At 41.1% G+C, this 26,820-nt stretch overlaps 1 protein-coding gene across 1 annotated transcript; it reads left to right on the top strand.

Moving 5' to 3' along the window:
• The first annotated feature begins 1,708 nt into the window (after positions 1-1,708).
• LOC106561126 (D(4) dopamine receptor-like) lies at positions 1,709-26,820 on the top strand. The gene is made up of 4 exons (XM_014124769.3): positions 1,709-2,293; positions 9,480-9,592; positions 11,839-12,515; positions 26,192-26,820. The coding sequence occupies exons 1-4, from the start codon at positions 2,021-2,023 to the stop codon at positions 26,401-26,403; spliced, it is 1,275 nt and encodes a 424-aa protein (XP_013980244.2). The 5' UTR covers positions 1,709-2,020; the 3' UTR covers positions 26,404-26,820.

Genomic DNA, 26,820 nt, shown 5'->3' with positions numbered 1-26,820 from the left:
GCTTTATGAAGTCTTTATTACCTGAACGTCTTTAAAGTGGGACCCTATAGTATAGGTCGTGCTTTAATAAGCAATTTTGTGGTCATAGTGTATTAAGGGACAAAACGTGGTGTAGATATTGGGGGGGCTGAACAGTAGACGAGGCTCCGGTGGGGTCCTCCCCCGGAAATTCTTTTGACATTTTAAAACGCAATTTCCTACAATTCTACACAGTTTGACATTACTTATTATGCCTCTCTTGAGGAGTATATGGAAGACCTTTTCTGAAAACAGTATATGTGTAAAGATAAGTGGAAAAATGTGTAGTTTTATAATGCTATTCCACACATGTCGTCATGAGTCTGAGAGAACATTGTGCAGTTTTAAAGCAAATTTCCTGCTACACATTTTGCCATTGTAATTAATTCTAGGTCATATTTCATAGAAATCTGGAAACACTGGACAGTTACTTTAAAGGTTGACTCAGTTATAGGGCTTTAGAACTTCTTCGAGATCGGTGTCCCTTCCATGGGACGGTTGAGCTAACATAGGCTAATGCGATTAGCGTGAGGTTGTGAGTAACAAGAATATTTCTCAGGGCATAGACATATCTGATATTGGCAGAAAGCTTAAATTCTTGTTAAACTGTATAAGTGATCAATGCATCATTATACAATGCACCATCATACCAGGTCATTTAACGCTTAAAACAATGGATGAATAACATATTTGGCTACAGAAGTGCCATTTCTGACCGATCTCTACAGGAGATGTCCAAAAACAAATCCTGTGAAATGACGTCAGCACATACTAGAGGAGTTATGTGGCTAGCTTAGCTAACGAACTAGCTACATCAGTCGTGGTACATATGACCAGGATGACACATCGATGAACCACCAAAGGCACACCCCATTTCTGTTTGAAAATTGAGAAAGAGAAGCAGTTGGACCGTTTTTTTTGAGTCCAAGGTCGGCCATTAAAGCGAATTTCCTGCAATTCTAAACATTTTGCCATTGCTTATGACATGTTTATTTTGTTTATTTTAAAGAAATTATTGGGGAGGGGGATGAAAGACATGTTCTGAATATTTGACCTGTTCTAAATATACTGTACATGTCCCATCCCCGTGGCCATTTCGCCAGTGTACTTTATGCTGCATTCTGTATAATCCCATTGAAGTGTGTCAGAGAGAGTTTTAATTGCGCAATTGCATGACATTTCACACTCAGAATGTCTACTGAAACAAGCTTTCCACGGTCCAGGACTCCATGAGCCTAAAGAGCAAATGTATGCAAATGATTGGCTCACACTCATTTAAGACTCAAGGGTTCCTTAATTTTGTCTAATACTTGTTCATTTATAGTATCCAAGAAAAGCCAGTGTTTGTCATCGGTCACACAAAAACTCCCACTCCAATAGTCACTTTCCCTGTGACTGACAAGAAACAAATGCACGCTCAGAAATATTATATTGCTTCTTGGACTAGGATTCAAGGGCAGACCATGAAAACAACCAGTACAGGTAACCGGTTTTAAGCCCCTGGATTCGGAACGGCACACTTGATAAACTTGATAAATCAGTTCAACTGGAAATAACTGGGCTTGGGGAGAAACACACTAGTGTTGTGCCAAAGTGACTGGATTTTAAATAGATACATTAAAGGGAATGAATCCAATGGGTCAGGGTCGACTGGCAGTAATTTTGCTGCCTGTTATTGTCAGCAGGAACCCCGCGTAGAGAGCGCGCGTGAAGAGTAAGCTTGTTGCTGGAAAGCATGACGCTCTGTGGCTCTGTCCAGCGCGCAGTGCTGAAAATATAATAAAGGACAACAACAAGGCGTCTCAACAGAGTTTTCAGTGATGAAGACTTCGAGATGGCAAAAGAAACCCATCCTGTATACCTATTTGAAGCGATGCCTACGTGAAAATCCCTTTCAAGACTGCTGCTTTCTCTCGGACCGGCCGTGATTGAACTTCATCTTCTTCTATTAGGAGAAAGGGAGAGTGGATCTTTTTAGGTGCAAGAGCGGCTGTCTGCAGAAATGCCAGCCAACCTCACCGTCTCAAACAACACCGTGCTAGTTCTGGGTGCCGAAATTAACACCGCACAAACCCGGGACACCGACTATAACTTCCCTGCTCTGATATTCGGAATATTGCTAATTGTGGTCATCATTTGTGGAAATTTGCTTGTGTGCCTTAGCGTGTACAGGGAAAAAGCTTTGAAAACTACAACCAACTACTTCATAGTCAGTCTGGCTGTGGCTGATTTGATGTTGGCAGTTTTGGTTTTGCCACTGTTTATATATGTTGAGGTGAGTAATTATGTCTCAAAATGGTATGGTTCCTCAGTCAAAGCCATGCATTTTATTAAGATTAAAACAATGTGCCTTGATGATGTTGATGATGATTCATATTAATAATATTAGTAGTGATAGTATTAATCATTATAATAATTGATGATATTCATTAGAAAGGGCCAATTAATTGTGATTTGAAGCCATTTCAAATTAGAGCACATAATGTAACATTGTTTATAATGTAATATAACATCTATCAATCCAAATCACAGATTATGACAGAAAAGACCACATGTTATTAACCAATAATATCAATTGTCATTGATATTATGCATATATAATAGTATGCCATATTTACACAATTGGTTATTGTCTAACAACCTATCATCTATTGGGGCCAGGTTTATTTACATGTGTTGCAGCTGATGCAAGGGTGAACACTGCACAGAATGGATGATGTGAATGCTGGATAAACACAGTTAGCTCATTAATCCAATGGTTTGCAAAGGCATGTGTGCCTAGATTGCTGTTGTTGTCAAAGCTTTTCTGTCAAAACTTCTCATATGGCTTGCAAACACCATTGAGTATTAGAGACATGACTTCACCAGATCATACTGAATTTTCAACTTCACAAATATTTATACTATTTATAAGTATTTCAGAAATAATCAGATATGCTTAGATCTACTGTCTATAACTCATTACCATGGATTGGCAGAATTTCCCAAACCTGTAACTCAATCTAACTCCAACAACCACACAGCTGTAACTACACTGTCGGCAAGAACTGTATTTGACCCCTTGGGGGATGCGTGGGTTGCCTCTCCACTGATGGGACCAAAACCCCCTGCAGCGATTCATTGCACGGCTGCATCCCCATCCGTTCTGCCACAGCACATGCCTCAACAATCACAGCACAATACACACATTTGTCCCAGCAGGCAGTCAACACTGGGCCGGGGAAATGAGGCTGACTAGCGCCTCCTCTCAGACCCCCCCCCCCCCCCTCACTCCCTCAGCCAGACAGCCACTAGTAGCCAAGAGACCCAGCATAGGAACAATGGTTTTTCACTGACAGAACATTCCATTCCCAGGGTCACTGTTCCAAGCATCACACTGGACACCACTATGGCCCCTTCAAGAGAGCTTGATATAGCAACCAACTGGCCAGTCGGAAAGAGACCATGGATGAATCGATGGATGAAATTGGGGGGTCCTGTTCTAATTCTTTGAGAATGCATCCATCATGCCTCGCATCCTTCCTTACCTCCTCTCCTTGGGGGGAATGCTGATTTGACATGACTGGTGTAAAATACGATTTATGCTTGATCCAGAAATGTGGTCCGGATGATCCGTACATTGGGTGTGAAGCAATTGCGGAGCCTCCGGAGTCCAAATCAAGCTCCGTACCGCATCGCAGTGCACGACCCAAATTTTGTAACAATGTGTAGGGCTCCATATAGCTCAGCATTGACATGATTGGTTGATGGTAGGTGGGGGCGGTACGTCCTGTATAAACACAAACTCACTTCCTTGACAACTTCCTTCACAACAGCTCTGCTCTGCTCAACGATGAGCAAAACTTTGATTGCCCTGACTTCTGCAGAGGCCACATCGCAGTAAATGCTGTTTGACTAATACAGAAACCAGATTGACCATAAATCGGCTTGATGATGGAATCTTCGCTTTCAGTGATTACTTCAAGGACTTAAAGAAGGAGACTTACAGAAAAACCACATGAATTTTGTGATCACATGTGAAGTTAATGTGAAAACATCTTAAAAAGCAACATGCAATAACATAAAACTACACATGTGAAAACATGATCTCGTGAAATAAGTGTGACAACATGGGGATGCAATCTTTCAACATGTGATACCATGAAACTTTCACATGAGATCATGTCTTCACATGTGCTCAAATGTTGTCGCGTGTAAAGATCTGATAACATGGGGATGCAAAATTATAACATGATAAAATTAAACTACACATGACAACATTTTAACATGTGAAAGCCCAGGTATCAAATTTAATTTAAAATGTTTTACTTAAAAAGGCATAATTGACATTAATTCAATTTAAACAGTCATGGTCCCCTGGAGGTTTTGTCTAGTTCCCGGTTTGTTCCAGGGACGTCCCCAAGGATGTTTTTAGGAGGTCTCTGAACGTTGTGTCATGGTCCCGTGGAGGAGGGGAGGGGACCATGACACAACATCCCAAGAACGTCCTAAAAACATCCCTGGGGTGTTGTTTTTGTTTAGTTCCCGAAACTAAACAAAAACCTCCAGGGGACCATGACACAAGATCCCAATAACGTCCTTGGGGACATCCCTGGAACTAGACAAAACCTCCAGGGAACCATGACACAACGTTTCGAGAAGGTTGTAGAAACGTCTTTGGGAATGTTACTGGAACAAAACGGAAACTTGACAAAAAGCTCCAGGGGACCATGACACATCATCCCAAGAACATAATTGGACAAACATGTTAGGACATTTGTAAGATGTTTACAAGACATTTGTTTTACCAGTCGTCAGGACATCATGTGATGGTCCCAGATGGTCCTAAACCATGATAAGTAATGAAATGGTATGGGGAGGTTTAGAGTAAGTGCACGCTGTTCAGCAGAAATAATGTAAAAATCTTTAATCAATGACAATATGATTACATTTGACATGATCACTTAGTACTGACTTGTCAATATGACCCCGCCTGGGATTTTAACTCACAGCCTCTGCGTTTGGGGTACACTTCCCCACAAAGTCCCTTACACATTCATTAACAACCGTGCCTTCAGAAAGTATTCATACCCCGTGACTTCAAAATGCATGAAAAATATATTTTTTCATCACCCATTTACACACAACAGCCCATAATGACAGAGTGAAAACATGTTTTTAGATTTATTGAAAATTAAAAACAGAAATATCTAATTTACATAAGTATTCACACCCCTGAGTCAATACATGTTAGAATCACTATGGCAGCGAATACAGATTTGAGTCTTTCTGGGTTAGTCTCGAAGAGCTTTGCACAACTGCATTGTACAATATTTGCACATTATTCTTCAAACAATTATTTATGCTCTGTCAAGTTGGTTGTTGATCATTGTTAGAAAGTCATTTTCAAGTCTTAACATAGATTTTCAAGACAATTTAAGTCAAAACTGTAACTAGACCACTCAGAAACATTTAATGTGGTCTTAGTAAGCAACTTCGTAAGCAACACCAGTGTATATTAGGCCTTGTGTTTTACGTTATTGTCCTGCTGAAACGTGAATTTCAGTGTCTCCCAGTGTCTGTTGAAAAGCAGACAACCAGGTTTTCCTCTAGGATTTTGCCTGTGCTTAGCTCTATTCCGTTTCTTTTTATTCTAAAAAAACTCCATAGTGCTTGCCAATGACAAGCATACACATTACATGATGCAGACACTACCATGCTTGAAAATATGAAGAGTGTCACTCAGTGATTTATTTTGTTCGATTTTTCCCAAACATAACACCATGTATTCAGGACATAAAGTACATTTCTTTGCCACATTTGTTGCCGTTTTACTTTAGTGCCTATTTGTGACGTAACTACAATGTTGTTGATCCATCCTGTTTTCTCTTATTACAGCCATTAAATGGTGTAACTTTTTTAAAGTCACAATTGGCCTCATGGTGAAATCTCTGAGTGGTTTCCTTCCTCTCTGGCAACCGAGTTAGGAAGGACACCTTTATCTTTGTAGTAACTGGGTGTATTGATACACCATCCAAAGTGTAATTAAAAGCTTCAGCATGCTCAAAAGAATATTCACTGTCTACTTTTTGTATTTTTACCCATCTACCAATAGGTACCCTTCTTTGTGAGGCATTGAAAAACCTCCCTGGTCTTTGTGGTTGAATCTGTGTTTGAAATTCACTGCTCAACTGACCTTACATATAATTGTATGTGTGGGAGATGAGGCAGTCATTAAAAAAATGTTAAATACTATTATTGCACACAGAGTGAGTCTATGCAACTTATTATGTGACTTGTTAAGAAAAGTGTTACTCCTGGATTTACAGTATTTGTTTGGTTGCCATATCAGAGGGGTTGAACACTTAATGACTCAAGACCTTTTTAGCATTTCATTTTTAATTCATTTGTAGAACATTTGAAAAACATAATTCCACCTTGACATTAATGGGGTATTGTGTGTAGGCCAGTGGCAAAATCTCAATTTAATATATTTTTAATCCAGGCTGTAACACTACAAAATGTGGAAAAAGTCAAGGGGTGTGAATACTTTCTGAAGGCACTGTATAATACATCTCTGCACTTAGCAAAAGAGTTCCATCTGCATTGCTATTTTAGTCATCAGTTAATCTGACTATTCTTTCATCATTGATATCATTTTACTTATTTGTAGCAATTTGAGGGTTTTCTGTATTTTTAACAAAGCTAAGATTTAGTTTTAAGTCCAAAGTGTCAGAATACAGGTGAAATCAGTCATTGTCACAGACATGGTGGCGTAGCAGGAAGATCGGAATGCTGTAAACCAAGAGGTTCAAATCCCAGGTGAGGACATGTTCAATAATAATTGCTTTATAAATTATGGCTGGGCAGTAAACTGTATCTTACTACATAGCAGTAGGCCTATTGATGCAGATAGGACTGTACTGCGCAGCAGAGCACGAGCAAAGAGCTCAGCTTCCAAATGTTAGTGATCCAATTAGAGATAGGCTACCTGAGCCCTGCCCATAACCTAGTTATTGATGAAAAAAGGCCATCTACCTAGAAATCGGCACAATGTCCTGTGTGGCGAAACTAAGGACTGCCATTGAATCTATTGAAAATAAACTGAACATAAATATAAACTCAAAATGCAACAATTTCAAATATTTTACTGAGTTGAAGTTCATATAAGGAAATCAGTCAATTGAAATTGGGAATACAGATATGCATCTGTTGGTCACAGATACCTAAAAAAGGTAGCGGTGTGGATCAGAAAACCAGTCAGTATCTGATGTGACCAGAAGGCAGTGCAACACATCTCCTTCGCATAGAGTTGATCATGCTGCTGATTGTGGACTGTGGAATGTTGTCCCACTCCTCTTCAATTGCTGTGTGAAGTTGCTGGATATTGGCGGGAACTGGAACACACTGTCGTACATGTCGATCCAGAGCATCCCAAACATGCTCAATGGGTGACATGTCTGTTGAGTATGCAGGCCAAGGAAGAACTGGAAAATGTTCAGCTTCCAGGAATTGTGTACAGATCCTTGCAACATGGGGTTGTGCATTATGTTGAAACCTGAGGTGATGTCAGCGGATGAATGGCACAACAATGGGCCTCATGACTTGGTCATGGTATCTCTGTGCATTCAAATTGCCATTGATAAAATGCAATTGTGTTCATTGTCCGTAGCATATGCCTGCACATACCATAACCCCACTGCCACCATGGGGCACTCTGTTCACAATGTTGACATCAGCAAACTGCCCGCCCACAAGACGCTTTGCACGCTGTCTGCCATCTGCCCGGTACAGTTGAAACCGGGGATTCATCCTTGAAGAGCACATTTCTCCAGCGTGCCAGTGGCCCTTGAAGGTGAGTATTTGCCCACAAAGGCGATTATGACGTTGATGAGCACGCAGATGAGCTTCCATGAAACTGTATCTGACAGTTTGTGCAGAAATTCTTCTATTGTGCCAACCCACAGTTTGATCAGCTGTCCAGGTGGCTGGTCTCAGACGATTCCGCAGGTGAAGAAACTTGAGACATCTGTGACATTGTGTTGTGTGACAAAACGGAACGTTTTAGAGTGGCCTTTTATTTTCTCCAGTACAAGGTGTACCCTTGTAATAGTCATGCTGTTTAATCAGCTTTTTGATATGCCAACCCTGTTAGGTGGATTGATTATCTTGATAAAGGAGAAATGCTCACTATCAGGGATGTTAATACAGTTTTGCACAACATTTTTGAGAAATAAGCGTATGGAAGATTTCTGGGATCTTTTATTTCAGCTCATGAAACATGGGACCAACACTTTACGTGTTGTGTTTATATTTTTGTTCAGTATACGTCATGGTCATAGAGTAGAATAATTTTTCTGATAAAGGAAAAGTAACTTTTTCACAAAATGGAGGGATACAAAGACAGTGTAATGAGTGAAGATATAGAAATAGATGAAAATGCAGAGAAAGATTTTTGGTTGAAGTTTGATTGATAAAACAATCCGAAGAGGGAAAGACCCATTAAAACAACTTAGAATGTATTTGTTGCCACCCTATGGTCATGCACTACTCATATAAATAGCTCTTATTATTCAAAAACATAAAATACCATCATACTGTCAAAAATTACAACAATATTGTGATATATTTTGGCCATATCGTCCAGCCCTAGTATAAATAATACACAATGTAATCATGTATGTCAAAGTGAGTCAAATATGCAATTTCAAAACACTCAATATGAAACACTGTTTGTGTGTATTCTAACAACAAATTTTTGTTTGCAGGGCATTAAAATTTGAATCCACATGTGAAAGGTTAGGTTCATCAACATGTGAAAATCCACGTGAAGTTTCATGTGAATTATCACCTGAGAAATATTCAAAAAACGCATGCCTTTTATATGATATCGCATGAGAAATCATGTGATTTTCCACATGTGAAATTCTTGTGGTTTTTCCGGAATGGGAATGATGGAAGGAGAAATGTGTTTTACATGTTATTGGAACAGAGCCACATGTATCACATTACATGACAGTGAACACATGTCCCCAACCTGGCAGCCAAATCAGAGAGAGAGAAGTTATTAAAAACAAGCCAATTAAAATATGTGATTAGAATACCATTAAAATCATCTAAATTGTGTCAAGGCCAAAACTTGTCATAACTGACATGTGCTCCACGCCTGCAATTTCCAATCAGCCAGAGGGGCCTCACTCTGCTCAGCTCTATGATAGAGCTGCAGCAGCGCTAATGAGGAAATTGATTTCACACACAGCCAATCTGGTGGGTGCAGAACGCTAGCCAAGGGCAAGACCTTGTGGAAGTCATCAGAGGGCAGGGAGGGGCAAAGGGTAGTCAGCAGACCTTGGCTTTATCTCAATTAATCTTTCCGTGATTCCTTGCATCATATGTCCTTGCCTCGAGAAAGAGACAAAGTTATTTTTAAGTTCAGTGATGTTGCCTGTCTGACCGTGTGTGTGTTTGCTGCTCTGTTTCAGTTCCAGGGTGGTCTGTGGTCACTGAACATGCATGTCTGCGACGGCCTGATGACCATGGACGTGATGCTGTGTACGGCCTCCATATTCAACCTCTGCGCCATCAGCATCGACAGGTTATCGACCTTTAACTCTCTGTTAACATTCGGTCCGACCTCTCAGGTGGTGGTCAAAGCGTTGACATCAAGTGTGACTTATGACAGAAACAGCACTGCAAAACAAGCATGAGTCGATTCATTGATATCCCCCCCATGATGTTTGAGCTAGGTCGTTCACTAAAATCTATGGATTCCAATTAACTTTCGTACCCTGTGTCCGAATGTTTGAGCCATTGAATACCAATACTAACATGTTCTCTCCAAAAGCCCTTTGCTGGGAGTTGTGCTGGCAGCGTTAGCAGTACAAGGGAGGAGACCCCTGCTGCTTTCACTATCAGCCCAAGTCATAGGTCATGGTGTCTCCTCCACTAGATCGGATTAGGAAAATAACCATATCTCCAGCAATGACCTGTCATCTCTCTCTTCCCCCCTTCTCCCTGAAAGCAATCAGTGTTAATGGAAAGCACAAATGAAGCAGAGAGAAAAAAAACATACAAAACATAAAACCTCAGGATAAAATATGTTTCCATCTTGATAGACTGGTAGCATTTGCATGGGAACATTAGCTGATATGATTATCCTTTTCTTTGCTCACTGTTACACAACCTATCACTGACATTAAGATATATAGGGCCTGTTGAGGTATTTGTTGCCTCTGTGTTGCCTGTAGCCAAGAAAACCTCATTAATATAATTTTTTTAATAAATTAAAGCCTACCAAAGGATACAAACACAGGCACTTTCCATAAAAGACTGACCAGGTGAATTCAGATGAAAGCTATGATCCCTTATTGATGTCCACTTCAATCAATGTAGATGAAGAGGAGGAGACAGGTTAATGAAGGATTTTTAAGCCTTGAGACCAATTACACATTGGTTTTGTATGTGTGCTATTAGGAGGGTGAATGGGCAAGACAAATTATTTAAGTGCCTTTGAACGGGGAATGGTAGTAGGTGCCAGGCACCGGTTTGAGTGTGTCAAGAACTGCAACGCTGCTGGGTTTTTCACGCTCAACAGTTTCCCGTGTGCATCAAGAATGGTCCACCACCCAAAGGACATCCAACCAACTTGACACAAATGTGGGAAGCATTGGGAGTCAACATGGGCCAGTATCCCTGTGGAACACTTTCGACACCTTGTAGAGTCCATGTCCCGAGGAATTGAGGCTGTACTGAAGGTGTTCCTAATGTTTTTTGCACTCAGTGTACATAATATATTTGTGTCAAAGGTAATGTACTAGAACACATGTATCAAATTCATTCCACGGAAGGCCGAGTGTCTGTTTTCGGTCCTCCCTTGTACTTGATTGATGAGTTAAGGTCGCTGATTAGTTAAAAACTCCCCTCACCTGGTTGTATAGGTCTTAATTGGACACACATTGAAAGGAAAAAACAGCAGACACCCTGCCCTCCATGGAATGAGTTTGACACCCCTGTACTATACAAAACAAAAATATAAACGCACCATGTAAAGTGTTGGTCCCATGTTTCATGAACTGAAATAAAAGATCCCAGAAATGTTCCATATGCACAAAAAATATGATTTATCTCAAATTGTGTGCACAAATTTGTTTTCATCCCTGTTAGTGAGCATTTCTCCTTTGCCAAACAGCATGATCATTACACAGGTACACCTTGTGGCCACTCTAAAATGTGCAGTTTTGTCACACAACTCAATGCCACAGATGTTTTGAGGGAGCGTGTAATTGACATGCTGACTGTAGCAATGTCCACCAGAGCTGTTGCCAGAGAATGTAATGTTAATTTATCTATCCGTAAGCCATCTCCGTCATTTTAGAGAATTTTGCAGTATCTCCAACTGGCCTCACAACCACAGACCATGTGTAACCACGCCAGCCCAGGCCCTACACATCCTGCTTCTTCACATGCGGGATCGTCTGAGACCAGCCAACCGGACAGCTCATGAAACTGAGGAGTACTTCTGTCTGTAATAAAGCCCTTTTGTGGGGGAAAAACTAATTCTGATTGGCTGGTCCTCCCAGGCCCCCTCATGGCTGTGCCCCTGCTCAGTTATGTCAAACCATAGATTAGGGCCTAATTAATTCATTTCAGTTGACTGAGTTCCTTCTATGAACTGAAACTCAGTAAAATCTTTGAAATTTTTGCTTGTTGCGTTTATATTTTTGTTTAGAATATAATGATAGATCTAAGGAAATCATTAATGAATGTCTCTCTTCTACAAAGCGAAAACATAGCGAATACAGCTCCTCTCAATCTTTTCTCTGGTTGATATGATTCATTCAGGTTCATCGCTGTCTCCATTCCACTGAACTACAACCTTAAGCATGTTGATCAGAGACAGATCTTCCTGCTCTCCGCCACGTGGATCCTGGCCTTGGCAGTGGCATCACCCGTCATGTTTGGCATCCAAAACGTCCCCCAGCGGGACTCTACAGAGTGTAAACTGGAGGACGACAACTTCGTGGTCTACTCCTCTGTCTGCTCTTTCTTCATCCCCTGTCCCATCATGCTCCTCCTCTACTGCGGCATGTTCCGGGGATTGAGGAGGTGGGAGGAGGCGCGCAAGGCCAAGCTGAGGAGCAGCATCCTGGTCTGTAGGAAGTTCCAGGACGCAACTGCCTCCCTGCCCCCGCTGGACTCCCTGCCTCCTCCTCTACCCCCCATTATCAAGAGGGAGGAGCTCACAGACATGAAGCCAGAGCTAAAGGATATTAATCTGGAAGAGCTGGACCCCTACCCCCTAGAGTCTCCAGACGGCCCCTATAATAACTCCACACCAGACCACCCCTATAACAACTCGTTAACAACTCCAGAGTACAAGGACAGCCCTGTGCCCACCGTGGTGGCCTACTCTAACATTAGGTACAACCTTCATCCCCAAACCGACCCTCACCAGAAGAAGAGGGCCAAGATTAATTGCCGAGAGAGGAAGGCCATGAAGGTGCTTCCTGTTGTTGTGGGTGAGTTGGATCATTTCTGTTCTCTTATCTGTTTGGTTGGCACTATGCACTTTTTCTATTATGGTAACACTGTTGGTTGGGGGCACTGATGCAACTGTTAATGTAACTGTTGTAATAACTAAATGTAGTTTAAAGATACAAAGCCACACAACAACCGCAAAATATTAATTGTAAATATTTTCCTGGTCAATCTTCTGTGCATTGTGCGGACTGAGTCATCACCAAGAGAACTAGCCAGATAATTCCGACCCTACTGTTATGCTTGTTTACACTGAGCTGCACTGGGGTCGGAACGCCATTATGGTTATATTAAGATACCACGGAGCAGGCGCAAGATATGGGTCGGAAAACGTACACTACATGACCAAAAGTATGTGGACACCTTCTTGTCGAACACCAAAATCATGGTCATTAATATGGAGTTGGTCTGCCTTTGCTGATGTAACAGCATCCACTCTTCTGGGAAGGCTTTCCACTAGATGTTTGAACATTGCTGCGGTGACTTGCTTCCATTCAGCCACAAGAGTATTAGTGAAGTCGGGCACTGATGTTGGACGATTAGGTCTGGCTCACAGACAGCATTCCAATTAATCCCAAAGGTGCACAATGGAGTTAAGGTCAGGGCTCTGTGCAGGACGGTCAAGTTCTTCAACACCGATCTCGACAAACCATTTCTGTATGGACCTCGATTTGTGCATTGTCATACTGAAACAGGAAAGGGCCTTCCCCAAACTTTTGCCACAAAGTTGGAAGCACAGAATCATCTAGAATGTCATTGTATACTGTAGCATTAAGATTTCCCTTCATTGGAACTAAGGGGCCTAGCGCAAACCCTAAAAAAACCGGCCCAGACAATTATACCTCCTCCACCAAACTTTACAGTCAGCACTATGCATTTGGGCAGGTAGCGTTCTCCTGGCATCTTCCAAACCCAGATTCGTCCGTTGGACTGCCAGATGGTGAAGCGTGATTCATCACTCCAGAGAACGCATTTCCACTGAGAGTCCAATGGCTTTGAGCTTCACACAACTCCAGCCAATGCTTGGCATTGTGTATGGTGATCTTAGGCTTCTGTGCGGCTGTTCGGCCATGGAAACCCATTTCATGAAGCTACCGGCGAACAGTTCTTGTGCTGATGTTGCTTCCAGAGGCAGTTTGGAACTCGGTAGTGAGTGTTGCTACGGAGGAGTGATGATTTTTACGCGCTACACGCTTCAGCACATGGCGGTCCCAGTGAAAAGGGTATATTTCCAGAATTTTGTTTTGTATTTCTGCCTTGATGTAAGTTTGGAAAAGTTAAAATGTGGGTTACAGTGGCATATCCCATCCCGGCATTGAGGTACAGTTGAAGTCGGAAGTTTACATACACCTTAGCCAAATACATTTAAATTCAGTTTTTCACAATTCCTGACATTTAATCCGTGTAAAAATTCCCTGTCTTAGGTCAGTTAGGATCAGCACTTTATTTTAAGAATGTGAAATGTCAGAATAATAGTAGAGAGAATGATTTATTTCAGCTTTTATTTCTTTCATCACATTCCCAGTGGGTCAGAAGTTTACATACACTCAATTAGTATTTGGAGCAAAGCCTTTAAATTGTTTAACATAGGTCAAATATTTCAGGTAGCCTTCCACAAGCTTCCCACAATAAGTTGGGTGAATTTTGTCCCATTCCTCCTGACAGAGCTGGTGTAACTGAGTCAGGTTTGTAGGCCTCCTTGCTCGCACATGCTTTTTCAGTTCTGCCAACACATTTTCTATAGGATTGAGGTCAGGGCTTTGTGATGGCCACTCCAATACCTTGACTTTGTTGTCCTTAAGCCATTTGCCACAACTTTGGAAGTATGCTTGGGGTCATTGTCCATTTGGAAGACCCATTTGCGACCAAGCTTTAACTTCCTGACTGATGTCTTGAGATGTTGTTTCAATATATCCACATGATGCCATCTATTTTGTGAAGTGCACCAGTCGCTCCTGCAGCAAAGCACCCCCACAACATGATGCTGCCACCCCCGTGCTTCACGGTTGGGATGGTGTTCTTCGGCTTGCAAGCCTCCCCCTTTTTCCTCCAAACATAATGATGGTCATTATGGCCAAACAGTTCTATTTTTGTTTCATCAGACCAGAGGACATTTCTCCAAAAAGTACGATCTTTGTCCCCATGTATATTTGCAAACCGTAGTCTGGCTTTTTTATGGTGGTTTTGGAGCAGTGGCGTCTTCCTTGCTGAGCGGCCTTTCAGGTTATGTCGATATAGGACTCATATTACTGTGGATATAGATACTTTTGTACCCGTTTCCTCCAGCATCTTCACAAGGTCCTTTGCTGTTGTTCTGGGATTGATTTGCACTTTTCACACCATAGTACGTTCATCTCTAGGAGACAGAACACATCTTCTTCCTCAGCAGTATGACGGCTGCATGGTCCCATGGTGTTCATACTTGCGTACTATTGTTTGGACAGATGAACGTGGTACCTTCAGGCGTTTGGAAATTGCTCCCAAGGATGAACCAGACATGTGGAGGTCTTACATTTTTTTCTTCTGAGGTCTTGGCTGATTTCTTTTGATTTTCCCATGATGTCAAGTAAAGAGGCACTGAGTTTGAAGGTAGGCCTTGGAAAACATCCACATGTACACCTCCAATTGACTCAAATTATGTCAATTAGCCTATCAGAAGCTTCTAAAGCCATGACAGTTACATCTTTCTTACGTCTAAATAAACAGGGTCATTATTGGGCCTAATGAGTCATTATAACACCATTTAGCGAACACTGGCTAATTAACTTCAACGTAATCCTTTATCCAATCATCATGTAAGGTTTACCTGAGCCCTTAAGACCTAGAGATGATGTTATCCCTACAGCATCACCGTTTTGTTGGTAGTGTGTTCAGCCTTCTGACTGGAAGTATGGACCTATAAATACACCTGAGCAAAGATACTTGTACAGAATAATGTATTATCAAAATTGAATGACAATTATCCGAAGCAAGGCTGTTTCTAGCATTTCACATATTCTTCATGCAGTTTCCTTGCCTGTGAGAACTTGTGCAACTGCTTTAAGCCAGAGAGCCAATCCTGTAGTCTGTCCCAGTAGACACACACACACACACACACAACAACACACAGCCCCACATGGTACAGGCAGAGGGCATGACAGGAAATTATTCTGGATGATCCTTCCATTCCCCATGCCAAAATCATCCATACTGCAAAGTCGTACACTAAAGGAACAGCACACACACACACACACACACACACACACACACACACACACACACACACACACACACACACACACACACACACACACACACACACACACAAATAAATAAATACTGAGTAAAATGAGTCTACTAGGGCAGATGGAGAACAAGGGGAAAGATAAGGGAGGAGGAGAGGGGAGAAAGAGAGAGAAACACTCAAAGTGACCCTAGATCAGCCTTGTTTCCTTGTGCTATCTTTGAGTCCATCTGTCCAGGGATGGTGTGGATTAATGGAGTTGGTGTATTTATTGTAAAGGCAGAACTGAAGCATGGCCTATATACTATGACATTTGAGGATAAAACCCAATGTTCAATAAAGTCAATTAAATAGATTTGACGTACAGGTTGATCATATCTAAATCATGAGACAAACAGAAGAAGTAGTCTAGACCAAGGTGTTCTCAAAGTGGAATCAGCGGCGGTACTGCATTTAATTTCATATTTTTTATGAATATTACTAACAGATTAAATTACTTTCAACCAAGTGATCCATGAAATAAGTTTCAAGTGTGTCATACATACAGTGTAATATTATTCACCTACAATTTTGATGGGAGACTTACAGAGGTGTGTAAATTTTAGGCGGGATCATGTTGTTGAATTGTATTGTTGTACGTTTTAGTTCTGTAATGTATTGATTGTTGCTGCCTTCTTGAAAAAAAGACTCTGGGTCTCAATGGGCTTTTCCTGGTTAAATAAATGTTAAATAACATTTTTTTAAATTATGTTCTTAATCCTGGGCCTGGTTGTCTCACAGGGATATTAGTATCAACACTAATCAATTATCCGTTTTTCAACTCAAAACTATTTCCCAAAAAATGTGTGTGTATGTGTATATATATGTATATATATATATACACACACACATTTTTTGGGAAATATATATATATAATATATATATATATATATATATATATATATATATATATATATATATATATATATATACACACACAGTACCAGTCGAATGTTTTGGACACACCTACTACTCATTCAAGGATTTTCTTTATTTTTACTATTTTCCACATTGTAGAATAATAGTGAAGACATCAAAACTATGAAATAACACATATGGAATCATATAGTAACCAAACAAAAAAGTGTTAAAAACAAATCAAAATATATTTTATATTTGAGATTCTTCAAAGTAGCCACCCTTTGCCTTGATGACGGCTTTGCACACTTTTGGCATTCTCTCAACCAGCTTCAGCTTCACTCACCTGGAATGTATTTCAATTAACAGGTGTGCCTTGTTAATTTGTGGAATTTCTTTCCTTCTTAATGCATTTAAGCCAATCAGTTTTGATGTGACAAGGTAGAGGTGGTATACAGAAGATAGTCCTATTTGGTAAAAGACCAAGTCCATATTATATGAAACTGGCTCTCATGAGGACCGCCACAGGAAAGGAAGATCCAGAGTTACCTCTGCTGCAGAGGATTAGTTCCTTAGAGTTAACTGCACCTCAGATTGCAGCCCAAATAAATACTTCACAGAGTTCAAGTAACAGACACATCTCAAAATCAACTGTTCAGAGGAGACTGTGGGAATCATAATTTCATGGTCGAATTGCTGCATAGAAACCACTACTAAAGGACACCAATAAGAAGAAGAGACTTGCTTGGGCCAAGACACACGAGCAATAGACATTAGACGGGTAGAAATCTGTCCTTTGGTATGATGAGTCCAAATTTGAGATTTTTGGTTCCAACTGCCACGTCTTTGTGAGACGCAGAGTAGGTGAACGGATGATCTCCACATGTGTGGTTCCCACCGTGAAGCATGGAGGAGGAGGTATGATGGTGTGGAGGTGTTTTGCCTGTGACACTGTCAGTGATTTATTTAGCATTCAAGGCACAGTTAACCAGCATGGCTACCACAGAATTCTGCAGCGATACGCAATCCCATCTGGTTTGCGCTTAGGGTTCTATCATTTGTTTTTTTTTACTTCTATGGGCTAGGTGGGACGTTTGCGTCCCACCCTAGTCAACAGCCACTGGAATCGCGTGGCGCGAAATACAAATACCTCAAAAATAACTATAACTTAAATTTCTCAAACATATGACTATTTTACACCATTTTAAAGACAAGACTCTCGTTAATCTAACCACATTGTCCGATTTCAAAAAGGCTTTACAGCGAAAGCAAAACATTAGATTGTCAGGAGAGTACCCTGCCAAAAATAATCACACAGCCATTTTCAAAGCAAGCATATATGTCACAAAAACCAAAACCACAGCTAAATGCAGCACTAACCTTTGATGATCTTCATCAGTTGACACTCCTAGGACATTATGTTATCCTGTTAGCGCTAGGGGGCAGTATTGACATTATTTACATAAATAATGTACCCGATTTAATCTGGTTATTACTACTGCCCAGAAACTAGAATATGGATATAATTATTGGCTTTGGATAGAAAACACCCTAAAGTTTCTAAAACTGTTTGAATGGTGTCTGTGAGTATAACAGAACTCATATGGCAGGCAAAAACCTGAGAAGATTCTGTACAGGAAATGCCCTCTCTGACCATTCCTTGAGCTTCTTGACTCTTTTTATTGAAAACTTAGGATCTTTGCTGTAACGTGACACTTCCTACGGCTCCCATAGGCTCTCAGAACCCGGGAAAAAGCTGAATGATGTCGAGGCAGCCCCTGGCTGAAAAACATTAGCGCCTTTGGTAAGTGGTCTATCAGAGGACAATGACACTGAGGCGCATGCACGAGGCGACCCCATGTTTTTATTTTCTTTCTCTTTGTACGAAAACACAGACTCCCGGTCGGAATATTATCGCTTTTTTTACGAGAAAAATTGCATAAAAATTGATTTTAAACAGCGGTTGGCATGCTTCGAAGTACGGTAATGGAATATTTAGATTTTTTTCGTCACGAAACGCGTCGGGCGCGTCACCCTTACTTACCCTTTCGGATAGTGTCTTGAACGCACGAACAAAACGCCGCTATTTGGATATAACTATGGATTATTTTGAACCAAACTAACATTTGTTATTGAAGTAGAAGTCCTGGGAGTGCATTCTGACGAAGACAGCAAAGGTAATAACATTTTTCTTATAGTAAATCTGACTTTGGTGAGGGCTAAACTTGGTGGGTGTCTAAATAGCTAAATAGCAAAATGTGCTTTCACCGAAAAGCTATTTTAAAATCGGACATAGCGAGTGCATAGAGGAGTTCTGTATCTATAATTCTTAAATTAATTGTTATGTTTTTTGTGAACGTTTATCGTGAGTAATTTAGTAAATTCACCGGAAGTTTGCGTGGGGTATGCTAGTTCTGAACGTCACATGCTAATGTAAAAAGCTGGTTTTTGATATAAATATGAACTTGATTGAACAAAACATGTATGTATTGTATAACATAATGTCCTAAGATTGTTGTCTGATGAAGATCATCAAAGGTTAGTGCTGCATTTAGCTGTGGTTTGGGTTTATGTGACATTATATGCTAGCTTGAAAAATGGGTGTCTGATTATTTCTGGCTGGGTACTCTGCTGACATAATCTAATGTTTTGCTTTCGTTGTAAAGCCTTTTTGAAATCGGACAGTGTGGTTAGATTAACGAGAGTCTTGTCTCTAAAATGGTGTAAAATAGTCATATGTTTGAGAAATTGAAGTAATAGCATTTCTAAGGTATTTGAATAACGCGCCACGGGATTCCACTGGCTGTTACGTAGGTGGGACGAAATCGTCCCACTGGCCCTAGAGAAGTTGTACAATACATGCATGTTTTGTTCAATCAAGTTCATATTTATATCAAAAAACTGCTTTTTACATTAGCATGTGATGTTCAGAACCAGCATACCCACCGAAAACTTTCGGTGATTTTACTAAATTACTCATGATAAACGATAACAAAATACATAACAATTATTTTAAGAATTATAGATACAGAACTCCTTTATGCAATCGCGGTGTCAGATTTTAAAATAGCTTTTCGGCGAAAGCACATTTTGCAATATTCTGAGTACATAGCTCGGCCATCACAGCTAGCTATTTTGACACCCACCAAGTTTGGGGCTCACTTACCTCAGAATTACTAATAGAAAAATTGGATTACCTTTGCTGTCCTTCGTCAGAATGCACTCCCAGGACTTCTACTTCAACAACAAATGTTGTTTTGGTTCCAAATAATCTATAGTTATATTCAAATAGCTCCGTTTTGTTTGTGCGTTCAGGTCACTATCCGAAGGGTGACGCGCGAGCGCATTTCGTGACAAGAAAATTCAAAATTGTCACAAGTATCTTCGTCTTCTGACGATAATGCGAAATCGTCATCAGAAAAGGTAGACCAATACGCAGCAGGTGTGCAGTTGTTCATTTTGAACATTTAATTAAATCAACACGAATACAAAAACAACAAACAAGAAAACGAACGATAAACTGACAGTCTGCAAAGCATAGGCTCAACACAGAACAATCACCCACAAATCACACACACAAACACACCCTAATATATGGGACTCTCAATCAAAGGCAGATAGACAACACCTGCCTTCAACTGAGAGTCCCAACCCCAATTAACCAAACATAGAAACACACACACCAGACTAACCATAGAATACAAACACATAGCCCATCAACCAAAAACCCGGAAATACTAAATCAAACACCCTTTACACAAACACACCACCCCGAACCACATAAAACAAATACCCTCTGCCACGTCCTGACCAAACTACAAAACAATTAACCTTATACTGGCCAGGACGTGACAAAAATATTCCATTACCGTACTTAGAAGCATGTCAAACGCTGTTTAAAATAAATGTTTATGCAATTTTTCTCATAAAATAGCGATAATATTCCAACCGGGCAATGTTGTATTCATTCAAAGGCTGAAAGAAGGAAATGGAGTAGTCTCGTGACCGCGCATCTCAGTCTCACTGTCCCCAGGCTGACCACTTAAAAATTCTGCTGCTGTTCTTTGCCCAGAGACAGCAGACACCCCATTCCACTTTCTGGCGGCTTTAGAGAGCCAATGGAAGCCTTAGAAAATGTCACGTTACAGCACAGATGCTGTATTTTCGATAGACATTCAACAGAAGGACAACAAATTGTCAGACAGGGCACTTCCTGTATGGAATCTTCTCAGGTTTTGGCCTGCCATATGAGTTCTGTTATACTCACAGACACCATTCAAACAGTTTTAGAAACTTTAGAGTGTTTTCTATCCACATCTACTAATTATATGCATATTCTCATTTCTGGGCAAGAGTAGTAACCAGTTTAAATCAGGTTTGTTTTTTTATCCGGCCGTGCAAATACTGCCCCCTAGCCCCAACAGGTTTTAACAGGACAATGACCCAAAACACACCTCTAGGCTGTGTAAGGGCTATTTGACCAATAAGGAGAGTGATGGAGTTCTGCATCAGATGACCTGGCCTCCACAATCACCCGACCTCAACCTTATTGAGATGGTTTTGGATGCGTTGGACCGCAGAGTGAATGAAAAGCAGCCAACAAGTGCTCAGCATAAGTGGGAACTCCTTCAAGACTGTTGGAAAACATTCCAGGTTTTTTATTTTATTTATTTTTTATTTAACCTTTATTTAACTGGGCATTGACATTGACCCGGACAATTATTTAAAATAACCCGGACGACGCTGGGCCAATTGTGCACCACCCTATGGGACTCCCAATCACGGCCAGTTGTGATACAGCCTGGTTTCGAACCAGGGTGTCTGTAGTGACGCCTCCAGCACTGAGACTGCCATTAACCGCTGCGCCACAGGTGAAGCTGGTTGAGAGAATGCCAAGAGTGTGAAAAACTGTCAACAAGGCAAAGGGTGGCTACTTTCAAGAATCTCAAATTGAAAATATATTTTCAATTGTGTGTGTAGCACTTTATTGGTTACTACATGATTCCATATGTGTTATTTCATAGTTTTGATGTCTTCACTATCATTCTACAATGTAGAAAATATTAAAAGAAAGAAAGATCGAGTAGGTGTGTCCAAACTTTGGACTGCTACTGTATATATACATAAACACATTGTAATTTAAGCTTTAAAATTGCAAAGTTTTCTCTCTGCCTAACAGCAAAATGTGTATAATTGCAGGATATTAGCTTTAAAGCTACAACAACAAAACATCTCTTTGCTCAGTGACAAAATGTGTAGAATTGCAAGATATTAGCTTGAAAACGGCAATATTTTCTCTCCAATGCCAAGAGGCAGGCCTTTTACATGTTCTCTCCCAGGGCCTGAGATTTGGTTCGTCCAGTCTTGCACTGTAGATGTCATAGTAAAACTCCTTGTAGACTATTTGTATCACACTCAAGTTGTTTTCTTATTATGAGGGGGTCCCTGATGAATTTGCAATCACAACAGGTGTCCCTGGACCCAAAAAGTTTGAGAATCCCTGGTGTAGACTGCAAAGAGTTATGTGGGTAAAATACTTATACATGCCTCAAAGTCAGGGGGTGTCTGACAATAAGGGACTCTCCTTTGAGAGAAGACACCATTCCAACCAGCCTCACTCAATCCTCATATCCCTCGCTTTATATACTAGCCTCACTCAATCCTCATACCGGCACAGAGTCAATGTGCGGGGGCACAGGTTAGTCGAGGTATTTGAAGTAATATGTACAGTCGTGGCCAAAAGTTTTGAGAATGACACAAATATTAATTTCCACCAAGTTTGCTCCTTCAGTGTCTTTAGATATTTTTGTCAGATGTTACTATGGAATACTGAAGTATAATTACAAGCATTTCATAAGTGTAAAAAGGCTTTTATTGACAATTACATGAAGTTGATGCAAAGAGTCAATATTTGCAGTGTTGACCCTTCTTTTTCAAGACCTCTGCAATCCGCCCTGGCATGCTGTCAATTAACTTCTGGGCCACATCCTGACTGATGGCAGTCCATTCTTGCATAATCAATGCTTGGAGTTTGTCAGAATTTGTGGGTTTTTGTTTGTCCACCCGCCTCTTGAGGATTGACCACAAGGACCTGGACATGGACCAAAAATATCGATGTTTTGTTCCCCGAGCCACTTAGTTATCACTTTTGCCAAATGGCAAGGTGCTCCATCATGCTGGAAAAGGCATTGTTCATCACCAAACTGTTCCTGGATGGTTGGGAGAAGTTGCTCTTGGAGGATATGTTGGTACCATTCTTTATTCATGGCTGTGTTCTTAGGTAAAATTGTGAGTAAACCCACTCCCTTGGCTGAGAAGCAACCCCACACATGAATGGTCTCAGGATGCTTTACTGTTGGCATGACACAGGACTGATGGTAGCGCTCACCTTGTTTTCTCCGGACAAGTTTTTTTCAGGATGCCCCAAACAATCGTAAAGGGGATTCATCAGAGAAAATTACTTTACCCCAGTCCTCAGCAGTCCAATCCCTGTACCTTTTGCAGAATATCAGTCTGTCCCTGATGTTTTCCTGGAGAGAAGTGGCTTCTTTGCTGCCCTTCTTGACACCAGGCCATCCTCCAAAAGTCTTCATCTCACTGTGCGTGCAGATGCACTCACACCTGCCTGTTGCCATTCCTGAGCAAGATATGTACTGGTTGTGTCCTGATCCCACAGCTGAATCAACTTTAGCAGACGGTCCTGGGGCTTGCTGGACTTTCTTGGGCACCCTGAAGCCTTCTTCACAACAATTGAACCGCTCTCCTTGAAGTTCTTGATGATCCGATAAATGGTTCATTTAGGTGCAATCTTACTGGCAGCAATATCCTTGCCTGTGAAGCCCTTTTTGTGCAAAGCAATGATGACAGCACGTGTTTCCTTGCAGGTAACAATGATTGACAGAGGAAGAACAATGATTCCAAGCACCATCCTCCTTTTGAAGCTTCCAGTCTGTTAATCGAACTCAATCAGCATGACAGAGTGATCTCCAGCCTTGTCCTTGTCAACACTCACACCTGTGTTAATGAGAGAATCACCGACATGATGTCAGCTGGTCCTTTTGTGGCAGGGCTGAAATGCAGTGGAAATGTTTTTTGGGGATTCAGCTCATTTGCAAGGAAAAGAGGGACTTTGCAATTAATTGCAATTCATCTGATCACTTTTCATAACATTCTGGAGTATATGCAAATTGCCATCATACAAACTGAGGCAGCAGACTTTGTGAAAATTAATATTTGTGTCATTCTCAAAACTTTTGGCCACGACTGTATATGTAGGTAGAGTTAAAGTGACAACGCATAGATAATAAACAGAGAGTAGCAACAGCGTAAAAGAGGGGGGGGGGGGGGTCAATGCAAATAGTCTGGGTAGCCATTTGATTAGCTGTTCAAGAGTCTTATGGCTTGGGGGTAGAATTTGTTAAGAAGCCTTTTGGACCTAGACTAGGTGCTCTGGTACACTTTGACGTGCGGTAGTAGAGAGAACAGTCTATGACTAGAGTGGCTGGAGTCTTTTGCAATTTTTAGGGCCTTCCTCTGACAGCGCCTGGTGTAGAGGTCCTGGATGGCAGGAAACTTGGCCCCAGTGATGTACTGGACCATACGCACAACCCTCTGTAGTGCCTTGCGGTCGGAGGCCGAGCAGTTGCCATACCAGGCAGTGATGCAACCAGTCAGGATGCTCTCGATGGCGCAGTAGGAGGTGATGATGGATCTTCAACAACTCCATATAGCAGGAGTGACAGAGCTGTCTGGTAGGAAGGAACTCAGAAACACATTATTACATTAGATAAAACATTCTTAATACTGGTCCTGGGGGACCCACAAGGGGACCAGGTTTTAATAAGACACCCTACATAAGATGACTTGGACACTTTATGCATAGCTTGAGTTCCTTTGAGATAGCTAAACAAAACATTTATAAAATCTAATCCTATTTCTGCCTCACATTATGTTGTTCAGCCAAAGGCCTCCCTCCACAGTAAGTGAATGAGCTGGAGAAAGGAAAGCCCAGCTTCCAAAGGGAGTTGATGCTCAGAGCAGGGATGTGTCAAAAATGGCACCTTATTCCCTATATAGTGCAATACTTTTGACCGCACCCCTATGGGCCATGGTCAAAAGTAGTGCACTATAAGGAATAGGGTGACATCTGGGACCCAACCCAGACCTACCCAGCATGCAACAGCTAGTGTCTGATCTATCACTCATCCTAATGGCCATTCTAGGTATTAATAGAAATCCCATCAGCATTTCTGAATTATTCAGCCAAGCAAGGGGCTAGGCAGGGAAGCTGCCTGGCAGGTGTACTTCTTTACATACAAACATAATTAGAACTGGCGCAGTTCTATCAACCTTAAAAGTATTCCTCGTGCGTTTTCCTCATGTATGAGCAATTGGTTCATGTATGGGCAAGTGTATGATTTTAAATGGCGTTTGTCAATTTACAATACAGATTTGGGCTGGCTTCCCCCTTCTGTATATCCCTAATTAGCATAGTTCTAACAACCCTTGCTACCACTCTGATATGGAAATGACCTGTTGTAAGTATTTCTGTAAATAGCACTGCTTTACCTACAGTATATCATTGGGATATGATCACACTTCATGATGCAGATGTAATTTATGCTCAGTGGTAAAAAAAAACATATATATAATCCTATCAGCAGGGTCTCTTCAGACTACTTCAATCTGAAATACAGCCATCTGAATGGAGCCCTAAGTGGGTATACTGTATTTATAGGGCCCAATCTTTGATTTTGATTGCGTTTGACTTAGCTATTCCTAGCTAGATCTATTCCTACTCGCCACTCAATGATGTTTTCAAGTAAGACTCATGATATATTTAGCAATTCCTGTGTTATTTAATTTGTTTTGCGTCCCAAATGGCACCCCATTTCCTATAAATTGCACTTCTTTTTACCATGGGTCCTGGTCAAAAGTGGTGCACTATAAAGGGAATAGGGTGCCATTTGGGACAGTGTGATCTTATTTTGAGCCAATTTGCTACAGCAGGAAAATAATCTGGCAGCAACAGGAAATGTTAATTGTTATGTGGATTATAATATTAATTGACATTTTTGTAGGGGATAATCAAGTCTGAAATTTCTAAATGGAAATTACACATTTCAGAAGCATTTTTAAACCTCAAATACACTACACGTTTAAAATGTTCTGCATTGCAGGAAAGTTCTCCTGCAACAGGGTGATCAAATTAAGATCCTACATATGTAGTAATAAAGAGTTTCAAGCCTGTGTCAGCCTGACCCATAATCATTTCATAAATGAGAGAAGTCTCAGAGATGTAATTTTACTGCTATTCCTGTGGCTTACGATTTCTTAAGCAGAAATCTAAAGAGCCTCAGTATAAACCTCCCTCTTTGTGGTGTGTTTGTGTGTGCCTGCCTGTGTGTGCATACCATGTACCTATGTTCCTATGTTTGTGAGCACCGCGTACCTGTTTTCCTACTGTGTGTGTGTACCTCGTGTGTCTGCTTGTGTATGTGCCTGACTGCCTGTATGTGTGTGTCTATTCCATCCCAGGTGCCTTCCTGTTCTGCTGGACCCCGTTCTTCGTGGTCCACACCATGCGGGCCCTGTGTGCCACCTGTTACATCCCCCCATGGCTGATGAGCATCGTCACCTGGCTGGGCTACGTCAACAGCGCCCTCAACCCCATCATCTACACAGTTTTCAACACAGAGTTCAGGAACTACTTCAATAAATTCCTCCACAGCTGCTGTATATACCGATAGGCAAGATGAGCACAACTAGCATGGTCCCAGATTTGTCATCATGACAAGCAACTCCTATGGTCATTGTCATTTCTATTATCATTGTAACTCCTATGGTCATTGACAACACAGCAAAAACAGATCTGGGACCAGGCTGAGGCACCACCGCTGATGAACGGACAAAAAAGCACAACGAACAATACCATTGTAAGATGTTACGATATCAAATTTGTGCTTTGCTGTACAGTAAATCTTGCGATTGCATATTTTTCTCCCACTTGGGATTTCATTTTTTTCTGTTGATAAATGCTTGTGATTTATCCTATTGTGACAGCAATGTTGTTTGTCAGCTTGCCATATTTTGTTTCCATGTTTTATGTGGAAAGCTTTGTGGTAAGGAATTGCATTGAATCCCTCCAATTTAAAAAGGTGCTAAGA

Source organism: Salmo salar, chromosome 10, assembly GCF_965601325.2.
Source record: "Salmo salar chromosome 10, fSalSal1, whole genome shotgun sequence".
In the NCBI taxonomy this organism is placed as follows: Eukaryota; Metazoa; Chordata; class Actinopteri; order Salmoniformes; family Salmonidae; genus Salmo; species Salmo salar.
The sequence above is the reverse complement of the archived record's forward strand: the minus strand, read 5'-3'. Positions and strand labels throughout refer to the sequence as shown.

What these genes read in the sequence shown, in the direction of transcription:
- LOC106561126 (XM_014124769.3), top strand. Translation starts at nt 2,021, where the DNA reads ATGCCAGCCAACCTCACCGTCTCAAACAACACCGTGCTAGTTCTGGGT. An exon ending in CACTGTTTATATATGTTGAG is followed by an intron (nt 2,294 to 9,479) that starts GTGAGTAATTAT and finishes GCTCTGTTTCAG; the next exon opens with TTCCAGGGTGGTCTGTGGTC. An exon ending in TGCGCCATCAGCATCGACAG is followed by an intron (nt 9,593 to 11,838) that starts GTTATCGACCTT and finishes TGATTCATTCAG; the next exon opens with GTTCATCGCTGTCTCCATTC.